This window comes from Dipodomys merriami, unplaced genomic scaffold (assembly GCF_024711535.1).
Source record: "Dipodomys merriami isolate MVZ:Mamm:240054 unplaced genomic scaffold, mDipMer1.0.p SCAF_877, whole genome shotgun sequence".
In the NCBI taxonomy this organism is placed as follows: Eukaryota; Metazoa; Chordata; class Mammalia; order Rodentia; family Heteromyidae; genus Dipodomys; species Dipodomys merriami.
In genome coordinates, this window is record NW_027206487.1 from 270,418 (window position 1) to 296,295 (window position 25,878).

Genomic DNA, 25,878 nt, shown 5'->3' on the forward strand with positions numbered 1-25,878 from the left:
AAATGTGTGCTGAGCTCTGCGGAGCCAGCAGGGCAGAAGGGGTCAGAAGACGGTTATCTGAAGAGGCACTGGGGCAGGGAGAGGCAGGGTGTATATTTGGGTACGTGAGAAATGCCCAAATACTGGAGCATCCGTCAGACTGGAAAACTTAAAATGGAACCAAACACGACTGGTCTGAATCTCCCATGGCGCTCACGATTTTCTGTTCTTACTGTTTTTGTGGGACTGAGGGCCGCAGTCGCTAGAGTGAACGTAGAATCCATCTTTCTGTGGAAATCCTCAAAGGAAATCTGTGAGTGATCCTAAAACATGGTGGTTTCCTGTTCTCACGCTTGGTTTTAACTTCGGAAGCAAGCGTCCTGTAGCCTGGTGGTGATGGTGGTGATTATCCCGTCTACTCAGGACTGCAAGGTGGCAGTTCAAGACCAGCCTGAGCAGCATAGTGAGACCTTGTCTTTAAAAAAAGGCCGCGAGGGGGGGGGGAAGGTGGCTCAATGGTAGAGCGCTTGCCTTGCATGCATAAGGCCCTGGGTTCGATTCCTCAGCACCACATAAGCAAAAAGAAAAAAGCCAGAAGTGGTGTTGTGGCTCAAGGCTCAAGTGGTAGAGCGCTCGCCTTGAGCTGAAGAGCTGAGGGACAGCGCCCAGGCCCGGAGTTCAGGCCCACAAACGACAAAAAAAATAAAAGGGTGGGTGCTAGTGGCTCATGCCTATAATCTTATTCAGCAGACTGAGATCTGAGGATCACAGTTCAAAGCCATCCTGGGCAGGAAGGACTGTGAGACTCTTCACTAAACCACCAAAAAAAGCTGGAAGTGGTGCCATGGCTCAAATAGTAGAGTGCTAATCTTGAGCAAAAAAGCTCAGGGACAGTGCCCAGGCCCTGAGTTCAATCCCCAGGACTAGCACCAAAAAAAAAAAAAAAAAAAGGAAATATGGATAAGTATATGCTCCTACGTACACATAATGAGGGGGGAAATTAATATTCTTTTTCTTTTTTTGTTTTTGTTGTTTTGTTTTTGTTTTTGCCAGTCCTGGGGCTTGAACTCAGGGCCTGGCCACTGAGCTTCTTTTGCTCAAGGCTAGCGTTCTGCCACTTGAGCCACAGCACCACTTCCAGCCTTTTCTGTGTGTGGTACTGAGGAATTGAACCCAGGGTTTCATGCATGCTAGGCAAGCACTCTACCACTAAGCCACCTTCCCAGCCCTAAAATAATAGTCTTAATTAGTCTTAATTTATGCTTTTTTCCCCCATTTACTCTATTTTCTTTCTTTTGGCTTCTTTGAAGTACATACAAATGTATATTATCCCGTGTGTATTTAGGATTATTTTGAATTTTTCCCTTCTAAAACAGGGTCTTAGTGTGCTCAGATTGTATATTCAATCATAGCTCATAGTTTTCATCCCAGGGCAAGAGAAACAACCCGTCTTCTCCAGGAGCATTTTTTTTTTTTTATTGTAAAGATACTATACAGAGGGTTACAGTTACATGAGTGAGGTAATGAGTACACTTCCACTTCCTCTTGAACATTGTCCAGGAGCATTTTTGAGCAACAAAAATAATGAGTTCTATAAGTTAAAGAGGCAAAAAGTTTTCCCACGTTGGTGAGCCCATTTTCCATAACTAAAAACAGTCTTCTAAAAAAGAACAAATGCTGCCTTGCCCATGCTTCCGGGCTTAGCCACGAGCCCCGCCCTGCACTTATTTATGACAAGGAAAGATCCACGTGCACGCGTTCTTCCTGAACTGTCTGGCCGGGGACAAGCAGTGGAACCCGGGGAGGGCGTCAGCCTAGGCAGCTCCCCCTCTCCCCCCCTCCTGCCCCCTCCCCTTCGTCCCCCCCCCCCAGCCGTCTCATACCTGACCCAGGAACCCACACACACAGCGGGCTCTTGCAAGGCTGGCTGGGGGGCAGCGCTCGCTCCTGTCATCCCAGCAGCAAAGTGAGAGCAGATGAATGCTGCTACAGTCGATGAATTATTGATGCGGGAAGGTGGATTACAGGTGTGGGGTGGGGTGACCCCTTCAGGTCTCAGCCTCAGTACGGTCGGTCTGCGCACCCTGCTGCCTCTCACACGGGCTGGACTCGGAGTCAACCCCCACCTTCTCCATAAGGCAGGGTACTGCAGATCCAGAGCGCGGATGTTTTCTCTTAACGCCGGCGGCCTTGGGAGACCAAGACTGTCCGGGCAGCTCCTGGTGGTGCATGCCGGGGAAAACTGTGCCGTGGGCCTGTGGCGCTGCATTCTTCCAGCCCGCGTCCTGCAAACAGGCTCAGAAGGCCGTGAAGCCGGCGAAGAGGCCAGCAAGCCTTTGGTAGCACTACATGGACAGGTGGCAAAAATGTGTTGCCCATCCAAGGCTAGAGAAGGTCAAGTGAACTCCGGGACAGTGGCAGAGGACAGGGATTGGTTGCTGGAAGCATTTGAGAGATCTCCAAGCAGACGCTGAGCTACATGGAGCCATTTTGGACTTTGGGCTCTGAGAAGCAATGTGAGAAAACTTTGTGTCCCTCAGGACTTTCCCTAGGCCAGAGGAGGTGCACGGGAACGGGCGGCGGGGTGTGCGTGGTTTGGAAGGAACCGCATCTTCAGATGGCAAGATTGTGCTGTGAGGTCTTTGTTCATGTCTACTCTCAAATGTACTGCTGGATGCCGGGAGCTACGCCTGCTGTTCTGACGCAGTCAAGGACAGATGCAGGAGAAGGTCAGGTTCATCTCTTCCCACGCCCTCCCCCGCTCCTGCCAGTCCGCTTCGCTTTGTCTCTCAAGGCCCACGCTGGGCCTCACGGCCCCAGATCCCCAGCCAGGACACGTGGGTCGAAGCCACGGTTCCCGGGGGATTCAGACTGGATTCAGATAAAACTCTTCGGGTCACTCGCTATTTTTAAAAGCAGCGATGGGGAAAACAGAAGATCTAAGTTTGTCTCTCTTCTAGTGATAGCCGCGTCACACAGATAAGAGGAGGTTCGCCCGTGTGGTGCTAGAAAAGCTTGCTTTCAGAGAACCTGATGGCTCAAAACTAAACTGTCCAGTTAAATCTGCATACTGTTTTTTAAATCTCACTAGCTTTAATAGTGAAAATTGTGACTGTATCTTCCTGTAAAGCAATGAGTCTCGGCGGCGTGACCTGAGTACTTCCTCTGGGTAGAAGTCAGCAGGGAGGGGCCCAGGCTTCTCTTTGGAGTAACGTCTTTGCTGTGCAAGAACCACCGTCATCCGGCAAACCAGACACGATGTAAGAATCCATCCCACCGCCCACGGCCGCTGGCTTAGTCCCGGACATTTCCTCCGCGTAGACCTCTGCCTCTCCGGGTGCCCTGTCAGTAAACGCTGCCGAGCCATTTGCAGTTTCCTTAGCCATTTTATCTTTCTGTGCATCACGTGGCGTCACAGTCACCGTGCGTGTCCACAGAAATAGAATTAGTGTCTGGTTTTTGTTGTTCCATATTTGGGAGTGATCTTCCAAAGGAGAAAACACTCAGTGGGCCTGTGCTCTGCCACCTTGAAATCAGGAACTCATAATCGTCATGCGTTGTGGATTGCAGTCCTGAAGGCGTTGAAGAGTTGGGGGAGGGAGAGGCCATGGTGGCTTCGTGGAATTTCTGGACGTGGCTTCCCTGGTAAGGTGAGGGTCGGTGAGGGTGGAGGCTTGAACAGTCAACATTTGAGGTCAGATAAAGCACCTTTATTTTCATGTGGCCTCCCAAGAGATAAGTGTGGACGTGACGTAGAATCCAGGAATCGCTTCTGTACCCCGCAGAGACAGCCCACGGGAGCCATGGCTGTGTAGAGAGTGAAGCCTGTTCTGAGTCTCCACAGGGGCCCTAGGAGAAAACCTCCGTGACGGATTTCTTCAGGAAGTGAGATGGCGGGTGGAAGGCAGGTGACCCACGCACACCGTGGGCAGCAATGGGTTACATAGCAAATGGTGGCACAAAGAGAAGCAACAGAACCAAAAGTTCATTGGATGCATCAGTAGGAGACTGTGACTCTCAGCCTTCACCTCCATTGGAGTCGACGAGGCCTGCGTATCCGGCACATGAAACTCTCAAAGTCCGGGTTGTGGACATGATGACATGGCTGTGTAGCCCTTCGCCCTGAAATGGCTGCTTGGAGGAGGAGGGGACCGTAAACCCTGGTGATTGCTGTAAAACTCCAGCCTCACGTGCAGCCTCTTATTTACTGGTGGCAGGAAGCTAGCGTGTTCTCAGGGAGTCAGGAATTATCAAGGGGATTTTGAGCTGTTTGCCTTGACTTTTGTCTCCAGTTTCTGAAATGTGACCGTAGGGGGGGAAGGGACAGACAGGGAGGTCTTACTGGTTCCTGAAGCTCACAGAGCCCTTTCAGAGACATCTTGATTCTATTAGAACTTGAAGGTCAAAGGGCAGGATCGACTGGAATGGAGGTTTAACGCACCTGGAATGGCTTCAAGTTGGGTTCATTCTGTTGCTACCTGCCTCCTTTGCTGATGGTAAGCCTTGATGGTCACTTAATCACTTTCCCCTTTTTGTTGGTCAGCCATGGGGCTTGAACTCGGCCTGGGCGCTGTCCCTGGGTTTTTTCACTCAAGACTGGTGCTCTTCCACTTTGAGCCAAAGCACCACTTCTGGTTTTCTGGTGGTTCATTGGAGATAAGAGTCTCACGGATTTTTCCTGCCCAGGCTGGCTTTGAACCATGATCCTCAGATCTCAGCCTCCTGAGTAGCTTACAGTTGTGAGCCACCAGCACCTGGCTAACATTATATATTACCTTTATCAGAAAATATCCTTTTACAAAGAACTATATTGTATTGAGAAGGTAACTCCTCAAATAAGATTATTTTTCCAAATTACTTTTCTTCTTTTTCCGTTCTGGATTTCATTCCCGCTGAAAAGTGGAGGGCTGACAACAAAAGTTTTGCATTTTAAGCCAGATGTGGCAGACTTCCTGAGTGCTGGAGCAATGGCCGGCCTGGGCTACATAGCAAGACTCCGGCCCCCCTTCCCCCAAACCGCCGCTACTGCGCCATTGACACGAGTCTCTGCTTGAATGCCCTGAGAGGTTCTTTATCCGGCTAAGGAGTCACTGCAGTGCTCACACCCCAGTGGCACATCCTTTGAATTTCTGAAATTTGACATCGAAACTGTCACCTGTTAATATCGTATCTCTATGACCTTTACACCCAGAGATTAGCCGTACCATCCTCGCCGGCCAAACGTACCATTTATGAGAGCGTTTACGATTCCCTCGCGATGATTCTGCGGGGTCTAGTGAGTTCTTCTATTTCCCGCTATGCTTCCCTTAAGCACAGACTGGAGCTTCCGTCCCAGCACTGCGGCTCACAACCAGTCAGGCGCTGGTGGCTCTGTCTGAGTCCACAGGCCAGCTGGTTTCTGTTGCATTGGGTTTCACTGGTCACCTGCCATGGGCGCGTCCCTCGGCTGCCCCTCGGGGAGAGCGCCGGCCTCATCCCAGCCTCTTCCGCCCCAAAAGGGAACAGATGACAGCCGTCCACAGGAAGCTGCGTAGTTAAGCAGTCTTGTACTCCTTCACCTTGAAGCTCATTTGACCACTTCACATGCTTTTTTTCAAGTGGTCGGAGGGTATATTTAGACTGCCCTTATCTTCCCGTGCTGACTAGATCCTGAGGGCGGAAAGCCATCTGCCATCCCTTAGAGCTGCATGGCTGGGGGGGGGGGGGAGGGTAAGGCACCGACTTGTTACACCAATCTCTGTTTCCAGTCGTGAGCACTGCCTGGGGAGTTCAGAGGGCCCTTGGACTCTTCCAGGGGTGGTCTCCCCATTTTCCGCTTAACTAAAACCCTTCCACGTGCCCGCTGCTGGAGCTCAATTATCTTAACAAAAGACAGAAACCAAGTTAAGCTCCAGCCACGGGTTCTGACGCATTTTCTCAGGTCAAAGCTCAGTCCACTGCTGTAAATGAAATCTTTCTTCTTCCGTGGAAGATGAGAGACGGAAGGCTGCGTTTTGGACTTGGAGCCTAATTTTCACCAAGTCAATGCAGATTGTCTTGGAAATTTCTTCTGTCCATCTCCCTACCAGATCCAACTCCTTGTCCTTCTGGGCTTAACCCACAGAGTTGTTGCCCAAACCACAAAGAATCTGCAAAGTTCAGTTGTTTCAAAGAGTTCTGGTGACTTGCAGTAGAGCACAGAACACTCTAAACTTGTTTGCTTTGATGAGATAAAAAGAATGGCGGTCAGCAGGCCCGGGAACAGGCTCTGTTTTTACGCCTGCTTTGCTCAAGTTTACACACTGTTCAGTGAAGACCTGCTGGGGAGTAGCACACTTGGCCCAAAGTCACAGGCTGCGTTTCAAGGAAGGAGTGAAGTGGCTAGAGCAGAAAGGGACGGGAGTGTTCTCACTGAACAGCAAAACCCTGTTTACTTTGCAAGTTCAACTGCAACTCTATCTAGAAACTGTCTTAAAAAAGCAAAACAAAACAATGAGATGCCAAGTTGTTATTACAGGACTGGGAGTGTTTCCTTGTGTGTGTTGCCTGGGGTGAGCGGGTGGATAGGGAGGTAGGGAGATGGACTAATTTTGCAGAAGAAGCGCCCCGTTTAAGGTGACCTGGCGGGCAGAGAAACACTGAGGTCCCGTTGGAATGCGGAAGAGTCAAGGCCAGACAGGTCCCAAAGATGAAAATCAAACAGCTCGGGCTGCTGCGTCCAGAGCAAACCCTCACACTGCAGTGTGAGCCACAGCCCGTCCGCGGGTTCCACAAAGCATAAGACAGCCAACCAGAAGGAGCCCCGCGAGGCCGCTCTGGCCAGCCCCGCTCTGGACCCCATCATCTTCCTGCTGTGTGCCGCGTGGCTGCCCGGCGCCCACACCCACTGCGTCTCTGTTTCACTGGCATCCTAATCTTGTCTGGGCAAATGAATTTCTTTTTTTCTTTTTTTTCTTTTTTTTCTGGTTGTAGGCCTTGAACTCTGGGCCTGGGCTCTGTCCCTCAGCTCTTCAGCTCAAGGCTGGCGCTCTACCACTTGAGCCACAGCGCCACTTCCGGCTTTTTTCTTTTTGCTTATGTGGTGCTGAGGAATTGAACCCAGGGCTTCATGCATGCAAGGCAAGCACTCTACCACTGAGCCACCTTCCCAGCCCAAGAGGGGATTAATTTCTTTACCAACCCATAAGAGCTCCAAATATCCACATTTGTCGTTTTTTAATGATTCAGTGGCGTGTGTGTGTGTGTGTGTGTGTGTGTTGTGCGCGCACACATGTGTGTACATGCGTGCTAGGGCTTGAACTCAGGGTGTGGGTGCTTTGCCTTAGCTTTTTTTTTTTTGCTCAAAGCAGGTACTCTACCACTTGAGCCACAACTCCACTTTCAGCTTTTTGGTAGTTAATTGAAGATCAGAGTCTCACGAACTTTGTTGCAGCTGGTTTTAAACCACGATCCTCAGATCTCAGCCTGTGGAGTAGCCAGGATGACAGGCAGCCAGGTTAAACGGTCACATTCATGTGATAAGAATACTTAGCGTGAGATCTCCGTAAGCTTTTGGGATGGGACGGTGAGTAGAGGACGCAGCGCTTGGCCATCTTGACCTCTGAGCCTTTGCGAGGGCTGCGTTGTGCCGCTACCCCTCGGTCCCTGACCACCGCTCTTCCGAGCTGCTCACCTGTGTGAGAGTCGGCAGCAGGTGGAAAGGTGCGGTGCCTGCCCCCCTCCCCGCTCTGCCTCAACTCCCTCACCATCAGTACCAGCCAGATAGCATGGTAAAGACTTTCAGGGTCAGAAAAGGCCCAGGGCTCTCCTGCTCGGTGGCCGCCGGTGCACAGCTGGGCAGGCTGTGTAAACTCTCTCAGCCCTGGCTTCACCACCCATAAAACGTGGGTCCCAGCAGCCCCAAGCATGGCTGGGAGAGTGAAGGTGTGGACGGTTTTTTTGCAGGCAAGAAGCTCTTCTGGCTGCCATTAGTGAAAAAGATGCCAATATTGCTCTTTTGGAGCTCTCGTCCTCTAAGAAGAAGACCCAGGAGGAAGTGTCGGCCCTGAAGCGAGAGAAGGACCGCCTGGTTCAGCAGCTCAAGCAACAGGTACATGTCTCCAGCGCCCAGCCTTCAGCCCTTGTGCGCGGCACGCTCTGCCGGCTTCGGCTTCAGGGCCTCGTGTTTCTGTTCAACAACTGGTGGAGGTATCTGGTAATTTTCATCCTTAGAAGACTTAATCCCATGGCCATGTCTTGCGGATGTGTCTAGGAAATGCAGACTTTGTGACATGGCTAGTTTAGGAAGTGTCATGGAGCCGGGCAGCGGTGGCTCACGCCTGTCATCCTAACTACTCAGGAGGCTGAGATCTGAGGATGGCAGTTCAAAGCCAGCCCAGGCAGGAGAGACCGTGAGACTGATCTCCAGTGAACCACCAGAAAAGTGGAAGTGGCGCTGTGGCTCAAGTGGTAGAGCGCTCGCCTTGAGCTGAAGAGCTGAGGGACAGCGCCCAGGCCCAGAGTTCAAGCCCTACAACCAACAAAAAAGGAAAAAGGTGTCACGGGAGTTGGGTGTGGGGCTCGAGCCTGTAATATTAGCTACTCGGGAGACTGAGATCATGAGAATGTTATGCTGTGCCAGCCCGGGCATAAAGTTTCCAAATCCATCTCAACCCGTGGCTGGGAGCCAGGGTGAATTCCTAGAGAAGCCCAGTGGCTGGGAGCAGGAGTGCCCGCCCGCCCGCCACCCCCGCCAGTGCCGGGAGCACGAGGAGGAAGGTCACGGCCCCAGACACCTCCACTTCAAGAAGAATGTGTCAGGGTACCTGTGGCTCACACCTATCATCCGGTTACTTAGGAGGCTGAGATCCAAGGACTGGGTGACTCTCACCTCCAAAAACCACGTACTGTCAGTGTCACCTTAGTCCACTCAGGCTGCGGTAGCACAGTGCCTTAGACTGGTAGGTGGCAGGCAGCCGATGTGCCAGGCGTAGCGTCGCCCTCTAAGATGCCCGTGAGCTCGCTCTTGGCTGCCCTGAGCACGTGGCATTGGGGGACGGCTGGGGGACCGTCCGTGGCGCCGACTGAACACGGCAGTCTCTTCAGGAGCGCTCCGTGCTGGAGCTTCCTGTGGACAAGATTCACTTCCACGCTCACGGGATTCTCACAGAACTTGGTCCCTTGCCGCTGCGTGTCATTGAAACTTCACCGAGATGTTAACCTTATCAATCTCTTCCTCTTAGACACAAAATCGAATGAAGCTAATGGCCGACAACTACGAGGATGGCCACTTCAAATCCTCCCATTCCAACCAAACCAACCACAAGCCCTCCCCAGACCAGGTAAGCCGCCGCTCCCCGGCGTTCACGCTGGTTTTCAAGAGTGTCGCAGACCAGGGTCCAAGAAAATAACAAGAGCCACTTCAGCTCTGACCACCCCGCCCTTCTTTTTAAACACCCATTCACTTTCTTCCTAGTAGTTAGATACTTGAAAATTCTGAGAATGGTAAAGAATTACTGAATTGAGCTGGAAAGAAGTCCTGCCTTTCATATGAAATGGGCGTGCTGGGTACTGTGGTAGATGCCTGTAATCCCACCACCCTGGAGACAGGAAAGCAGGAAGGACTGGCCCGGCTGCACAGTGGTGAAATCCTGCCTGAGGAGAACACCACAAAACAAGAGGAAAAGAAAAACCTATAGTACTTTATGTGTGTGTGGGGTGGGGGGGGAGCGCAGGGAACAGATTCTTTTCTCTCAGACTCAGTGAGGCGCAGCTCAGTGTAGAATTTACCTCTGGAGTTTAAGTCAGATCACATGTCAAGAGCAGTGGCCGCGGCTCGGCTTCTCCCCCCTCCTGATGTCTCCGGCACAGGTTCTGGGGGAGGATGGCTGCCTCCAGCGTCTTCTCAGGACCCGAGACGTTGATGGGTCTGACGGGAGCCGTGTTCCATTCCAGTGTTTTGAACCAAGGGAACTCTCCCCCAAGATCTCCCTCCCACTGCCAGAAGTCAGATGGCAACATCCCCATCACACCCACTCCAACAGTGCAGGGCCACGGAGGGGGGTGGGTCCCAGCCCGAGCCCGTGGTCACCTCCACGTGGGAAGGCGCAGGAGAGCAGCGAGTCTCGCACACGCCGGCGGCATGGCCCAGTGTGAGTGTGTCTACTAGTGAAGATGCGCCTCGCACCTCAGCACCTGCGCCTCGCCTGCTGTGGGCCCAGAAAGAGCCGACTCCCCGGCGCCCGCGGCCCTCCCCCGCCAGCCTCCCGCTTCCAGGCCCTTCCATGAAACTATTTTTTTTTTATTTTTTTGCCAGTCCTGGGGTTTGAACTCAGGGCCTGGGCGCTGTCGCTGAGCTTCTTTTGCTCTAGGCTAGCACTCCGCCACTTGAGCCACAGGGCCACTTCTGGCTTTTTCTGTGTATGTGGTACTGAGGAGTGGAACCCAGGGCTTCGTGCATGCTGGGCGAGCACTGTACCACGAAGCCACCTTCCCAGCTGAAACAGTTTTTACCAGAAACAGGAATGCGGGATGGGGAGGCACCCAGGGAGAGAGGCTGGTGCAAGACCACACGTGGTCGGAGCACGCCCGTCCCACAGGACATGTTGGGAAGGCAGAAAGAGGAGATGGCACTTAATAACCATTTACTAACGTTGGTAGTTGGCCGAGTCCGGATCTCATCCAGCGAGCCAAGAATCTCTCTTGTGCTGCATTATGCCTGTGCCTGTGTCTAACTACTAACCCAACTCTCTTTCATTCCATGCTGCCCCGGGCGCCGCTCCCGGTCATCTCCCTAGGATGAGGAGGAGGGGATCTGGGCCTAGCCCCTCAGATGCTCTTAGTTCAGCCATTTTGTTGAGAACGGTGAGCACAGCTTCCCCAGCCATGCAGCCATCCTGTTTGTTCCTACTGCCCTCCCACCCCCTCACTCCACCCGTCCCTGCGATGCCAGACCCCAGTGTGCCCTGACCCTGGTGTGCCCTGTGTCCCTGTGATTCCTGACCCCGGTGTGTCCTGTCCCTGTTATTCCTGACCCCAGTGTGCCCTGTCCCTGTGATTCCTGACCCCGGTGTGCCCTGTCCCTGCGATTCGTGAACTCGGTGTGTCCTGCCCTGTGATTCCTGACCCCGGTGTGCCCTGTCCCTGTGATTCCTGACCCTGGTGTGCCCTGTGCCTGTGATTCCAGATCCCGGTGTGTCCTGTCCCTGTGATTCCTGACCCCGGTGTGCCCTGTCCCTGTGATTCCTGACCCCGGTGTGCCCTGTGTCCCTGTGATTCCTGACCCCGGTGTGCCCTGTCCCTGTGATCTGTGACCCCGGTGTGCCCTGTCCCTGTGATTCCTGACCCCGGTGTGCCCAGCCTGTGACCTGTGACCCCGGTGTGCCCTCTGGTTGTCTCCCTCAGGTGCTTCTTGTGTGTGGCTGTGCTTTTGTCATGTGGGGTGTGGATTTTGTGATTTTTTTCTTTTCTCGTGTGACGTGTTAATGGTCACTTTTCTATTCCCTCCCTTACGTGTCGGGGAGAACTCTCAGGGCAGACAACTCAGTTTTCTCAGGTGCGGTCTGCTTGTAGACTACCCTTATGTTGGATGATTCCTACATGTCCTGGAAAGGTCTTCCTGACATAGATCCAATGGGCACTAGAAATTTAACCAAATACACCGCCTTTAGTGTAGGTTTGACGTGATTTTGACGATAATTAGTGATAAAGCATCATCATTTGTGTTTTAAACTGCTCTGCCCTGTACTGTACCACCTTCTCTTCTGTCTACCGTGAAAACTCTGAATTCCCAGAGTCAGAACCCAGGGCCAGTCCCTAAGGTTCGCATGGCTTTCAGAGTATTTCCTGGGTAGGGTGTTCGGGAAGCAGTGGAAGGATTCTTTGGTCACCGTCCACATTCTCCCTTCCAGACCGGCGGCTCGGGCCTGTCTTCCTGTGGTCAGAGGCCCTGGGGGTTTGAGCTCTCTCCCTGGGGAGTGTAGTCAGGCCGCTGATAGGTGCACACCTCTGGCCCGCACACGCTGCATATATGCACACCGGCCCGGCACACGCTGCGTACGTGCACACCTCCAGCCCGCACACGCTGCATACATGCACACCGGCCCGGCACACGCTGCGTACGTGCACACCTCCAGCCCGCACACGCTGCATACATGCACACCGGCCCGGCACACGCTGCGTACGTGCACACCTCCAGCCCGCACACGCTGCATACATGCACACCGGCCCGGCACACGCTGCCGTTGCTGCCTGGGTTTCTCGGTGAGCACACCTGTCGGATCAGTTCTCCCTTAAATGTCTGTGTCTCGGCGTTGCACTGCTTAAAACGATGTGGGCATGCGCTGACCTCTTCCTGCGGAACCCAGGCAGAGGACACTGTGGTGAGTGGTAGCCGGGCCGAGCACCAAGTGGACAGCTTCCCAATGGCTGTGGGCGGAGTATGGACTGGGCATGGTTGCCAAGGCCGAGGCAGGAGGTTTGCGAGTTCCAGGCCACCCTGCTCCATAGCGAAACCCGGACACACCAACACTGTTTGGGTTAGAGGCGGCGTACAAGAGGACACCAGAGAAAGTCAGCGTGTCAGTTCGCCCGCCGTACTCCGCAGGTGTGCGTGTATTGTGCAGCCTGCAGGGTCGCAGGCAGGGGGTGGGGCTTCCAGCCACGCGGAAGGAACATGGCAGTGCCCTGGGCAGCACGGCCCCAGCCGCTTTGCCAGGAGACAGGAAAGCGGCCAGGCCGGAGCGCCGACCTCCCTTCTCCTCTGCCCTAGAGTGACTTGTAACAGCCCGTGGTGCTGACTTCACTTGGCAGTCACTGCACGATTCCCTGATGTTCTAGGCCAGGGTCAGACTCCTGGTCCTCCTGCTCAGCCTCTTGCCCGGGGCTGCGTTTTGGTGGGGTGGTGGTTCCGGGGTTCAAACTCAGGGCCTCACCCTGCCCAGGCAGGTGCTCCTGGGGCCACACCTGTGACCCCTGGCTCTGAGCCCTCAGCTGCCATTGGTTGCTTAGCACGGTGCAGCTGCAGGTTCTAGGAAAGGGGGTCTCACCCTTTCTGAAGTGTGCCACAACCATCACGACACCATACAGATTTTTACTCGTGGGGCTGGGAAGGTGGCTCAGTGGCAGAGTGCTTGCCTTGCACGCTTGAGGCCTTAGGTTCAAGTTCTCAGCACCACATAAGCAGAAAAAGCCGGAAGTGGTGCTGTGGCTCAAAGGGTAGAGCGCTCACCCTGAGCGGAAGAGCTGAGGGACAGCGCCCAGGCCCAGAGTTCAGGCCCCATGACCGGACCCCCCCCAAAAAAAAAAAAATTCTTAGTGCCTGAAAATACGAGTAAGGGCTTGCAGTGCATGTAGACCAGTCGCAGAGCACTCTAGCATGCGCCTACCATACGCCGCGTCCTTGGTTCAGCCCCCGGCGTCACACAGAAAAGCTATTTCCGGAAGGATCGTTGTCTGTTTTCTACTCACTCTGCAGTCCTTGTATGCCAGGAGCTGTTTCCAGGCCTTCCTTCCCGCACCCCAGCATGTTACCCTCTGAGCTGCACTTGTCTGGGCCCCAGAGGCCAGACAGGCCTACTGTACTTTCTAGAACCCCCCACCTCCCAGTTACCCGGGGTGGGTAGATCTAGATCTGCAGTCAGTGTTTCTGGGATGTACTTAATGATGCACTTGATTGAGGTGTAGCTGGGCTGCGTCGCCGGCTACTGGTGATGTCAGGAAGCCACAGTTGTGCACAGATGGGACTTAGTGTTTAGATATACAAAACAGAGGCCTTGTTCTTCTTGGTAAAAATTCAGGATTTAAGGCAAGACACTTGTTAGCAAGACCTCATTGAAACCCTGCAGCACTGGACCTATAGCCCTGCTGCTCCCTGTCAGGACCGGAGGCACAAATTCCAGAACAAGGAGGACTCGGGCAAGCCCAGGAAGGGCCTCGGCTGCCGGAGCTCCCTCCGCGTGACTAGGAAATGAGGTTACCCTGATCTGCTTTTGACACCCTGGTGTCAAACGAACATGTTCAGTTTGGTCACGTGGTAGTTATCTTGATGTGGCATTCGTGGCATTAGGCCCTCCAGGCACGGAACCAGCATTTATCACTGACTTCGCTTTTTACTCACTCCTTCACCGTGTGCCTGCCAGTCCTCAGATCCACATGGAATACTTCCATTAGACACGGGCGCTGGTGGCTCACGCCTGTCATCCTCGCTACTCAGGAGGCTTAGACCTGGATGGAGGATTGTGGTTCAGAGCCAGCCCAAACAACCACGTGATTCCATCTCCACTTAACTAAAAGCCAGGCTGAGCCAGGTGCCTGAGGCTCACGCTGGTAATCCTAGCTACTCAGGAGGCTGAGATCTGAGGATCATGGTAAGAAGCCAAGCTGGGCAGAAAAGTCTGTGAGGCTAACTCCCATAAACAACTCAGAAAAAGCCAGAAGTAGCACTATGACTGAACTGGTAGAGCACTAACCTTGAACACAAAAGAGGCTCAGGGACAGCACCTGGGCCCTGTTCAAGCCCCAGGACTGGCAAAAAAAAAAGCCGGGCTGGAGGTGTGGCCCAAGTGGTAGAGCTCCATCCGTGAGCAAGAAAGACAAGAGAGACTCTGATATCTCTTGAGTTCAAGCCCTGGTGCCGGCACACAAACACTTCTGTTTTAAAAAGCTGGGCTGTGATGTCAGGTGCCTGTAATGCTGATTGCTCAGGAGACGAGATCCAGAGATGGGGATCAAGTCCAGCCTACGCAGAAAAAAATTGTGAGACTCCCAACTCCAGAATAACCGTGCCGAAAATGTGTATCTGCAGCCCTCCCAAGGCTAGCTTTATTCCAAGATAGGTGAGAAAAACAAACAAAAACGAGTTGATGATGACCGGAGAGCCGCACGGGTGACGGCGCGTGGGTTATTACCACCCGCGCAGGCCCCGCGGCTTGCCGATAGTCCTGGCAGGCCCAGGCCCAGCGCCCGCCCTCCTGACTTCGGCCCTGTGCCGCGAGGCAGTTCTGCACCACTGGCAGCGTGTGAGATTGCACACCGACGCAGATCTGCCTCTGGGTTGAGACGCCCTCGTACCAGTCCCTGAACCCACGCCACAACCCGCCAGGGGCCGCTTGCTGCCGACCACGGCCATGCAGCCCCCCGCCCCGCCTACCCCCTCGGCACTGGAAGAGAGCAGCTGCTCTGCCGGGTGCGTGTAGCCCCAGACTCTGAGAGGCGGGGGGACCACTCGTTGGAGGTCAGCCTGGGGTGCCTAGGGGAGACCCTACCTCAAAATTTGGGGCTGTGCGGTGCTGGGAGACGTCCAAGCAGCCGTCCATTCAAGGAGACACCGCCCTGTATTAAGATCACGAGCCCCAGAGTTACCACCTCACTGGCCGATGAGTGAAAGTATTGTCGAGGGCAGCCGGGACAAGAAGCCAGCCAGCGGCCGTGCCTTCCGGGACGGTACAAAGGTGCCAGGACGCAGGAGTTCGTGGGCAGGGGAGCCTGCCCCTGCCGTCCACTGCCCTCTGCGTGCGTGCACAGGCGTCTAGCGATGCCTGAACCTGATGCTTTATTCTTGGGCACAGAAAACGCAGAAACGTATGAGTGTTGAGACGGCAGTGATGACGCAGCCCAGCGCAGGCACGCTTACGAAGCATGCAGCCCTGAACCGCACGCGTCAGCCTCAGACGAGCTCTGCAGTATTTTTTCCTGGAAGGCTGCTTGTCGGGAGGTCATCGGTAGACGGTTTATCAGACAAATGCCAGAAGAGCGTGAGGTCACTCCCGGTGGGCGAGCCGCAAAAGCAGGCGACAGGAAACGAGTCCTCGCTGCTAAACCCACGGCGCAGCAGGGCCTAAAGACCCTCAGAGCGGTGCGTGCGTGTTTGCGTCGCTTGTTGTTGAAGGATACAGTAGCAAGGGTGTACCAGAAGTGGGGAGCAGCCTCTGCGCCCTTTCTCCTGCCATTGCTCCAGCTTGAGTTTACCCCACTGTTTCATTCTGACTCCTAACCTCAGCACCCCACGACCCGTGGCTCTGGATGAAGGAAGCAGGGCCTCCGGCTCTGGCTTTCTCCCCTAAAGCGTCCACAGAGTTTGGACACGGGTTTACAGGTGGAGACACTGTTTTGGGAGTGCTAGAAAGTGAGGCCAGCCGCTAAGACATTTCGTACAACGTTAGAACGTTCTTTTCTCTTCCTGGGTTATCCGTCGTTCACCGCTGACCTAGAGCCCCCTGTGTGTTCACCGGCCAGCTGCGCATGCCCGGGCCTGGCTGGCTCCCGCAGCCGTGGCCTGCCCGCACCCCGCTGCTCACTGGCTGGTACTCTGCCGGGTGCCCCGTGAGCTCTGTGAGGTGCCCTGGTGCTTTCTGCCTGTTCCGTTGGGCATTCTTGGGGCTGCTACCCTACCCTGCTCCTCAGAGCTGCTCCAGGCCTGGCGGGAAGTTGCTCCGGGTCCTTCCCTGTGGAATTCTTTTTTTTTTTTTTTTTTTTGGTCCAGTTGTGGGGCCTGAACTCTGGGCCTGGGCGCTGTCCCTCAGCTCTTCAGCTCAAGGCTAGCGCTCTACCACTTGAGCCACAGCGCCACTTCCGGCTTTTTTCTTTTTCCTTATGTGGTGCTGAGGAATCGAACCCAGGGCCTCATGCATGCAAGGCAAGCGCTCTACCACTGAGCCACCTTCCCAGCCCTTCGCTCTGGAATTCTCTGGCTGTTAACTCCAGTGGCTGACGCCAGTGACCACCATGCGCACAGACTTCAGCACACCTTCCTACCCTTGGATCATAGAACTTGGTGTTGTTTTTTCAAGTCTGAAAGGCTGGCGATGTTGAGGTAGGGTGTCCATCAAAATTGTCTCACAGGGAAATGTCAGTGTTTGGGGAAAGATCCGGCGATGCACGCAAGGTTTTATTCTCAGGTGAAGGAACTTGGCAGAGAAAACAGGCTTATTTGTGTTTTTCTCAAATCCTTTTTTCTACCCAAAGCCTGGATTGTTCGCAAGGTGAAAGGGGTGATGTCTGGAAATCGTTGATCCACGCAATGGGTTCGTAGCATCTTTAAGTTTCTCAGAAAGCATTTTTATTTTAAATATAATTTCCTGATTGACTCCAGCAGACGTATCCAGAAGGAGCAACTCTGGTCTGGCCAGCCAAGATCCCTCTTAGCTTCTCAGCGTATGGGAGTGGGAAGGTCTGTCGGTTTGTCAGTCTGTCTGTTTGGAATGGAGGTACAGATTCTCTCACTTGGGAAGGGCCCAAAGAAAGAGAAGCAGGCAGGGAGTTGTACAGTTGGAAGCGAGCAGAGCAGCTGGAGGAGGTGTGGGGGAGGGGTCCCGGGCCCAGCTGGCATTCGTTTGTTCTAGGGAACTGCCATGCTGAGGGAGGCGGTCGGGGAGATCACCAGCCCCGTGGGGCCAGTTCGTGAGGGGCTCTCCTGACCCCCAGAAATGCCGCTGGTCCTCGGGTGTGCAGGGTTTCCCGAGGGAGCTGCCCGTGTGGAAGCCCCCGCCCCCCGCCCCGCTGGCCCCTCGGCCGCCTCTCCGAGCGCCACGGCACACACCGCTCCTCTGCCGGCCGTTTCCACGGGGTTAGCATCCTGGCACGACAGGAAAGGCCGGTCATTACCCAAATCAAGACATTCTCTCCTGAGGGGTTCACACCGCTGCAGCCACGGCTGCGTTTCCGGTGTGCCCCGGAGTCCGACGGTAGCCGAGCTTTCCCCCACACAGCGGTGATTCCGACCATCCGCCCAGTGCGTGCGATAGATGAGCTTGCGTGGCTGGCTACTGAGAGCTCTGTGCCATCTTCATGCACACGTGCGCAGGAGGATTGTGATTAGGGGCCAGCCTGGACTGTCGTGAAGCCTGTGTTAAAGCAGAGCGAATCAGATCAGGTGTACCAACTCAAACCCAGAACCCCAGCTGCTTGGGTTAGGGGCCAGCACGGCTCCCTCGCCAGAAAAAAAGTTTGAGATTCTGTCTTGACCAGTGAGCTGTGGCCACCCCGCGCCCCTGGGTGAACCACCGCCCCTGGGCTGTGTGGCGTAGGCCTTCATTCCAGCAGCCCCGGAGGATCCCAGCCCAGGGATAAAGCAAAAACAGTGCAAAAAAACAAAAGTGGGCTGCACAGATCAAGTGGTAGAGTGCACTTGAGCCGCGGGCGCATGGCCCCCGAGTCCACCCCACTGCCGCCAAGATAAAGGAACAGCAGGGGACGGGGCAGCAGGCGGCGGGTCGGGCTGGAGCCCAGGCCGGCTTCGCCGCGATCTCACAGATAACTCTCAGAGGCCTTCAAACGCTGGCCTGCAGATCAGACCCCAACTCAGCTCTCGTCTTGCAGTCATGGCGGGGGTCGGTGGGGTGGGCAGTGGCTGGAATGACAGTGTGGCCCGACCATACCACCAATGTAGGGGAGGCCTCCCCGCGAAGCCACACTGGACACAGCACACTATTTACGGAAAGTGTCCTCCTTCCTCCTCTGGAGACTGGGCAGCAGCATTTCTGCCTAATGGGAACAGAAGAGACAGGCGGGGCGGGGAGGGGAGGGAGGAAGGCAGGGGGTCAGGGAGGAGGGCAGATAAGGGCATTTCTCTTGACTGATATGGCTCACGTATTCCAGAGGCCAAAGTGACTTTTAATGGGCAGATGCGGGACTGTGCTGGTGGGACGGGATCACAGACCTCCAGATGCTTGCGTGACTATGTTTTGTTTTTCTCAATCGTGGGGCCTGAACTCTGGGCCTGGGCGCTGTCCCTCAGCTCTTCAGCTCAAGGCTAGCGCTCTACCACTTGAGCCACAGCGCCACTTCCAGCTTTTTTCTTTTTGCTTATGTGGTGCTGAGCAATCGAACCCAGGGCCTCATGCATGCAAGGCTAGCGCTCTACCACTTGAGCCACAGCGCCACTTGCAGTTTTTTGAGTGGTTTATTGGAGAGAAGGCCTTTTCTGCCTGGGCTGGCCATGAACTGGGATCCTCAGATCTCACCCTCCTGAGTAGCTAGGATGACAGGCGTGAGCCACCAATCCCGGCTTTGTTTTGTTGTTAACCATTTCCCTTTGAGGGGATAAGAAAGACTAAACATTCTGGCGGTGGGTTGCATGCAATGGGGTTTTGATCCAGGATGAAAATTAAAGTACACTTGCGTCTACTGGGTCCAGACAGGCCCCAGACTCGATACCACGTTATACTCCATAGGCCTAAATCCTGAACTCAGGATCGTTCTCTATGGGATCCACAAAGTACTCCGTGTCACCGTTGAAGGCAATAAGTACCAGGGCCCATTCGGGCAGACCCTTGCATCTGGGAGCTCTCAGCCAGGATGTGTCGGGGAGTATCCTCACGAAAATGCCCGCCCTCCCGCCAGAAGCCCTGGGAACACTCAGGGTGGCTGGTTCCTGTGGCTGAGAGTCGGGCTGGGTGTCCTGGAAGGATTTCTTGCGCCCTTTGGGAGAGGCGTCGACAGCCACTGTGAACGACAGGGGGCTGAGCCTGGGTGGCGAGCTCTGCTCCCGTCTTCCAGACCAGCAGTCACTTTGTAACTGGCTCACCATGACAGGAAAAGAGGATGGGGGGGGGGGGGGACTCGGGGCCTCTGGGGCTGCGTCTTGTCCCAGCGACCCGCCAGTATACAGAGTTCTCCACCCGGGATGGGCGCCCGGGGCCGTGCTCTCGGAGCTGGGTGCTCGGTCCCTGGCTGGTCTCTGGCGTAGCAGAGCACTTGAACATCTCATCTCTGACTGACCCTGACTCTCCTCCCCCCCACTTCAGATCATCCAGCCCCTGTTAGAACTTGACCAAAATAGAAGCAAGCTAGAGTTGTACATCGGACACCTGACAGCCCTCTGCCATGACCGAGACCCCCTGATCCTCCGCGGGCTCACTCCACCAGCCTCCTACCACGCGGACGGCGACCGGGCAGCTTGGGAGACGGAGCTGCAGAAGATGACCCAGGAACAGGTGAGTCTCTCAGCCGACCTTTGACCCGAGCCTGGCAAAGGTCGACACTGCCGTGGGCCGACACTCCGGGAGTGGCCTTTGGCAGCTCGTGGGAAGGACGCGGCTCCAGGAACCATGTCTTAACTGACCTATCAGTTCCCATTTGTTTCTTCAATCCACCACAAAAGCGCGCTACGGGTCCTTTGTGGAATTACACACAGCCCGGGGGGGACTCCCTGGGGCTGGCGTGGAAAGGCATGCGTTGCGTTTGTTTTCTGGTGAGGATGACAGCTCACGGCTCTGTTTTCAAGAGCTCGGTACACCGTTCTCCAGGATGGTGGATGTGCTCCGTATACCCACCCTCTTGCGCTTACTCTGCCTGCCGGAGCGGAAACCCTTCCCATCCCCCACCCCCAAAAACTACCACTCCTCCCCCATCGCAGGTCACGGATAGTCTTCCAAGGTGCTCCCCCAGACTCCTCCCCCAGAGCCACTGCCTTATGTGTCTCAAAGGACAGACGTAGAAAGGGGTCAGGGACAGTCAACCTGCTGTAGGTTATCACGTGCTTGGACAGCCTCTGGACGAAGGTCTGGGAGGGAAACAGGTCTTTACCAGGTCAGTAGTGTGCATCTCTCCTTGTCTTTGGGGAGCTGTTGAGCTTTGGGGGTAAACGAGCCACTGGATGAGTCAGCCGAGGCTGGCCTGGGGTGGCCCATGGGCACCCTGGTGGTGGGGCTCCCGCCGCTGGCCCATGCCCCGACCCCCGACCCTAGAAACCTGAGCAGTGAGCTGTCTACTTCCTGTTCACCTCCCCACCCGCCCGCCCGCCTGCTGCTTCCAAAGACATGCTCATCTCTCCGGGACTTTACCAACCACCAATGATCTGGCTCTTGCTAGGGTGGGAATAATCTGGGCATGTTCTACATTTGAAACAACAGATTGTGAAACTCCTAGATTATTGTCCTTGTATAAGGTAAAAGAAGAAATGGCACAATTTTTTTTTTTAAGTTTCTAGCATCTTCTGGGGTTTACCCAGAGCTTTTTTTATCCAAGCCCTCCAATGCTGCGTACATAACTACGTGTAAGAGACCAGGCCAGAAGGGCTTCAGTCCCCCCAGGGCAGGGAGCACGGTGCATGGAGAGGCCAGCCCTGCCCGGCTTCCCCCCACACTTCAGACAGGGTGGGGGGGGAGGGTTACGTGGGTCGGTGAGGAGCCGCAATCCTCCCGGGCCTGGGGCCGCCCCACGTCTGAAGCCGCCCCCCCCCTTTGTCTTCCAGCTCCAGAGCGCCCTGGAGAAGGGTGAGCGCGACAACGCAGAGCTGCAGGAGTTCGCCAACGCCATCCTCCAGCAGATCGCCGACCACTGCCCCGACATCCTGGAGCAGGTGGTCAACGCCCTGGAGGAGTCCTGCTGACCCTGCCCGCCCGCCCGGCGGGGGCAGCCTGGAGCGGGCGTGGGACCCTCCCCTCCGAAGCACACCCTGCCGTGAGTGCCGCGTCCCCCACCCGCCGCCCGCGCACTTCTGCCTCTGGAGTTGTCTCTGATGGGCGGCTGTGCTGGTCTCCCTGAGGAGCCCCCCGTGGGGACAGGGCGGGGCCACAGCCCACCCCTCTCCCTCCCTCCGTCTAGCGTGGCCGCAGGTGCTTTCTCCCAAAACGGGGGAGGAGGGTTCCGAGGACAGAGCAGGAGCCCCCCACCCGCACCCTGCTGTTCTCTGTGGGGGTGGGGTGCCGTGGAGCTGAGGGAGCTGAGTGTGTGTGCCCGTGCCAGCCCAGCCCTGGGCGTCGAGAACATGCCGGACCTCCCAGAATGCTCTCCACTGCCCGCCCCAAGAAGATGCCGGACCCCCAGAATGCTCTCTACTGCCCGCCCCAGGAAGATGCCGGACCCCCAGAATGCTCTCTACCGCCCACCCCAGGAAGATGCCGGACCCCCAGAATGCTCTCTACCGCCCACCCCAGGAAGATGCCGGACCCCCAGAATGCTCTCTACCGCCCACCCCAGGAAGATGCCGGACCCCCAGAATGCTCTCTACCGCCCACCCCAGGAAGATGCCAGAACCCCCAGAATGCTCTCTACTGCCCGCCCCAGGAAGATGCCGGACCCCCAGAATGCTCTCTACCGCCCACCCCAGGAAGATGCCAGAACCCCCAGAATGCTCTCTACCGCCCGCCCCAGGAAGATGCCGGACCCCCCCAGAATGCTCTCTACCGCCCGCCCCAGGAAGATGCCGGAGCCCCCCAGAATGCTCTCTACCGCCCGCCCCAGGAAGATGCCAGAACCCCCCCAGAATGCTCTCTACCACCCGCCCCAGGAAGATGCCAGAACCCCCCCAGAATGCTCTCTACTGCCCGCCCCAGGAAGATGCCGGACCCCCCCAGAATGCTCTCTACTGCCCGCCCCAGGAAGATGCCGGACCCCCAGAATGCTCTCTACCGCCCGCCCCAGGAAGATGCCAGACCCCCCCAGAATGCTCTCCACTGCCCGCCCCAGGAAGATGCCGGACCCCCCCAGAATGCTCTCCACTGCCCGCCCCAGGAAGATGCCGGACCCCCAGAATGCTCTCTACCGCCCGCCCCAGGAAGATGCCAGAACCCCCCCAGAATGCTCTCTACCGCCCGCCCCAGGAAGATGCCGGACCCCCAGAATGCTCTCTACCGCCCGCCCCAGGAAGATGCCGGACCCCCAGAATGCTCTCTACCGCCCGCCCCAGGAAGATGCCGGACCCCCAGAATGCTCTCTACCGCCCGCCCCAGGAAGATGCCAGACCCCCAGAATGCTCTCTACCGCCCGCCCCAGGCTCACCCAGTGCCCACCGTCCTCGCTGCCTCTTCACCCGCACGTCAGAATGGCAGCCTCGTGCCACGCCTGGAACCTTCTTTGGGCACAGTGAATGTGTCCCTCCCCCTCCGCCCCCCCATCCTCCAGTTGACTGTGTGCCCGGTGCCCGGCACCACCTTGAGAGCTGGGCCGGGGCGTGGGTGCTTCGAGACGCCCTTGAGTCAGAGCACGGGGGACTTTTCCAGAAGAGTCTTTCGCCAGCCACGCGGCTCGAGATGTGTGCCGCCCCGGCGTTGTGCTGGGGGCTGGGGCGGCGCCCGTGGGGATCCGCGGTGGAAGGCTGGGCAGCCAGGGGTACCCCAGCCTCCAAGCCCTGCCAGGCTCCAGGGAGACCACGCACCCCACACCTGGTCCAGGTTCTCGGCCCTCATCCTGAGAGGCAGGCTGGCGGGACGGACAGCGGTCAGACGGTCGGATGCTTGGCGCAGCCGGGCGGCGGCTCCGGGGCCCCCCAGGGAGCCCCCTTGGTCCTGCTCCAGCGGGCAGCCGGCATGAAGGAATCTGGGCAGTGCTTGGCTCCGTGGTACCGCGCACATGGCCGCCTGTGCGTGGAAGGGCTGCGAGAGACCCCTCCCAGGCTGAGGCCATTATCGGGCCCGCACCCACGCGCACCCGCCAGCCCGTGACCCCCTCCCTCCCGCTGCCGCGCACCCTCCCCCACCGCCAGCGCCCCCTGAAGACCTGCACCCCGGCTGCTGTCCACGAGGAGCTGGTGTCTGGCCCACCCCTCAGCACAGGTCTGCCCTGGCCCTGCGGGGGCCCCCTCCCCCCACAGCCGGGAGTGGCCTCTGGACCCAGAGCCCCGCTGCTGTGTGGACGGGAGCCCTCCCCCCTCGCCGTGCCCTCCCCACCCCCACGCCCCGTGTCCAGGACATCAGTGACCCCGAGCCCGCCTCACCTCCCGCCGCGGTCCCCACGCGGGGGGACGGAGGCCAGCGCAAGGGTCTCCATCACTGCCAGCGCGGGCTGCTCAGGACGGGGCCTCGCGGGAGCCCGCGGAACCCCGAAATCCTTCTGAACAAAATGGCTGTCCTACCGACTCTTTTTAAGCAAAAACTCTCTCCAATGTTTTAGTGTCAAACCGTGAACCGCGTGTGTCCTCTCCCCGACGTGTGTGGCGAGTGCCGTGGCCTTGTCTTAGGTATTCCTCCTCCTGCCCCTTTTAGGGAGCAGCGGTTTTTAGGGGTGAACTTGGGGAGTGGATCTCTGTCCCACCCTCCTCCTCCTCCGTCCCCGCTTGTCCGTGTTGTCCGTGTGGCTCAGAGAATCGGGGCGGTTCCATTGTGTCCGTTGTTGAGCATATTAAACTATTAAAAAGTAGACGTAGAGCTGCAGACGTTGAAGCCGCGCGGCGTGTCGGCCATGCGGGGTGCAGGGCAATGGCATGAATGAAGGACTCCGGCCGCAGGGAGGCCAGACCCCCCCCCACGCCGGCCGAGGCGGCCGTGACCACGCTCCCGGTGGGCGCCCGCTGCCCAGGGACCGGCCGAGCCGTGGGCCTGCGCCCCACCCGTGCCAGGAACCCGCTGTACCTCCTCGGGACCTCTGGGCAGAAAGACTTCCAAGTTGGTGACCCCCCCCCCCGCCCCGGACCACCCTCACCCCCATGTCGGTCCCAGCCCAGTGTGCCTAATACTGTGTGGCAGCCCGGGCTCCACTCGGCCCCTCCCGCTGGCCACAGCCCCTCCTGCTGCCCACTCGGTGCTATGCCATTTCACCACCGCCCTGGCCGGCGCCCGGGCTCCCAGAACCACCCTGGGCAGGAAAGGAGGTGACCAGCGCCAGGCGCGAGGCCCCACCCCCCAGAGTGAGCTGGCGCCCCGCCCCGCCCTTCCTCCGCACCCCACCAGTCCTGCGCCCGTCCAGACGCAGCAGGCCCGGCGGCTGCTCCATGAGAGGCACATTGCACTTTAGTGGGGAGCTGCCCCCCCCCCGTGCTTGGCTCCCTGTAGCTTGGGTCCCGGGGGGAGGGGGAGCGCGGGGGACTCGGGGCGCGCGTGTCTCTGACCGGCTCACGTCACAGAAACATTGTGTTCTGTTCCACTCTGCCTTGATCATTATTGTAAACACGTTGTTCGGGGTGTTTTGTTTTTCTTCTTTTTCCTTTTTTTTATTCACAAACTAAATCCGTCGGGAAATTATAAAGTTATTTAAAAGCCGTGTTCCTCTCCGTTCTTTTGAGGCCCGCCCCGTCTGACCGTCCCAAGGGGCCGGCGGAGACCCACGAGACGTGGCGTCCTCCGTCACCTTCCCCCGTCCACGGCACCTGCCACAGGCCACACCCCAGCGTGAGGCAGCAGGATTGGGAGTTCAAAGCCAGCCTGGACCCCGAAGACATTTTCAAAAATAAACAGCCCTGGTCACACTGAGGAGAGTGTACGGCTGTGTCTTCTTCATGGGAACAGCCCTGGCCACGTCTCCAGTGGGTTCTGTCCACTTAGTGTTGGTGGCTGCAGATTTTGGAAATGCTGCTGTTTCCCTATTTTTTTTTTTTTTTTTTTTTGGTGCTGGTCCTGGGACTTGAACTCAGGGCCCGGGCGCTGTCCCTGAGCTTTGTTCAGAGGCTCAAGGCTCGTGCTCTACCACTTGAGCCACAGCTCTGCTTCCAGCTCCTTTTTGGCGGCTAATTAAGAGTCTCACAGACTCTCCTGCCCAGGCTGGCTTTGAACCGCGATCCTCAGATCTCAGCCTCCTGAGTAGCTAGGATGACAGGTGTGAGTACAGCATGGTCCTGTTGTCCTTTTATTGTACGGTGTTAAAAAAAAAAAGGGGGGGGGACATCTGCACAGCTCGGGCGTGGCCACCAGATCGCGGATCTCCAGACAATGTGGGAGCGTCTGGGCAGCCTTGGACACCAGCCTGCGGCTTGGGGAGCCTCCCGGGCCAGGAATCCCTCTGATGTCCTTGGAATTCTCCCCAGCCAGGGGCTGGGTGTCCATCCCCAGCTCTAGCTTCTGTTAAATACAACCATTTCCTCCTTCGGGGGGAAGAATTTTCTCTTAACAGCAGAGCGGAACCAGACCGTGGCCTCTCACACCTGACCATGACCAGAAAGGCTGCCAAGGAAAGCAGTCCTGCTTATTCTTTGAAACTTAACCGCATTTGAATACAATATTCACCCTAGATTTCACTCCAGGCCCAGACGACAGGCAGGAAATTTCAACCTAAGTTGAAACATTCAGACGA

General features: G+C 56.6%; 1 protein-coding gene across 6 annotated transcripts in view; it reads left to right on the forward strand.

Moving 5' to 3' along the window:
- LOC138820395 (ELKS/Rab6-interacting/CAST family member 1) overlaps positions 1-24,851 on the forward strand; it is a 135,814-nt gene extending 110,963 nt beyond the window's left edge. For 4 of the 6 annotated variants that reach the window (XM_070012032.1, XM_070012034.1, XM_070012036.1 and 1 more), the window contains 4 exons: positions 7,903-8,047; positions 9,180-9,278; positions 19,680-19,868; positions 21,128-24,851. In XM_070012032.1, coding sequence (XP_069868133.1) covers positions 7,903-8,047; positions 9,180-9,278; positions 19,680-19,868; positions 21,128-21,265 — 571 coding nt within the window. In that variant the 3' untranslated portion in view covers positions 21,266-24,851. Of the gene's footprint in view, positions 1-7,902; positions 8,048-9,179; positions 9,279-10,733; positions 10,801-19,679; positions 19,869-21,127 lie in introns of those variants that run through there. The other 2 variants (XM_070012037.1, XM_070012038.1) reach the window with 1 other exon arrangement.
- Positions 24,852-25,878: the final 1,027 nt, after the last annotated feature.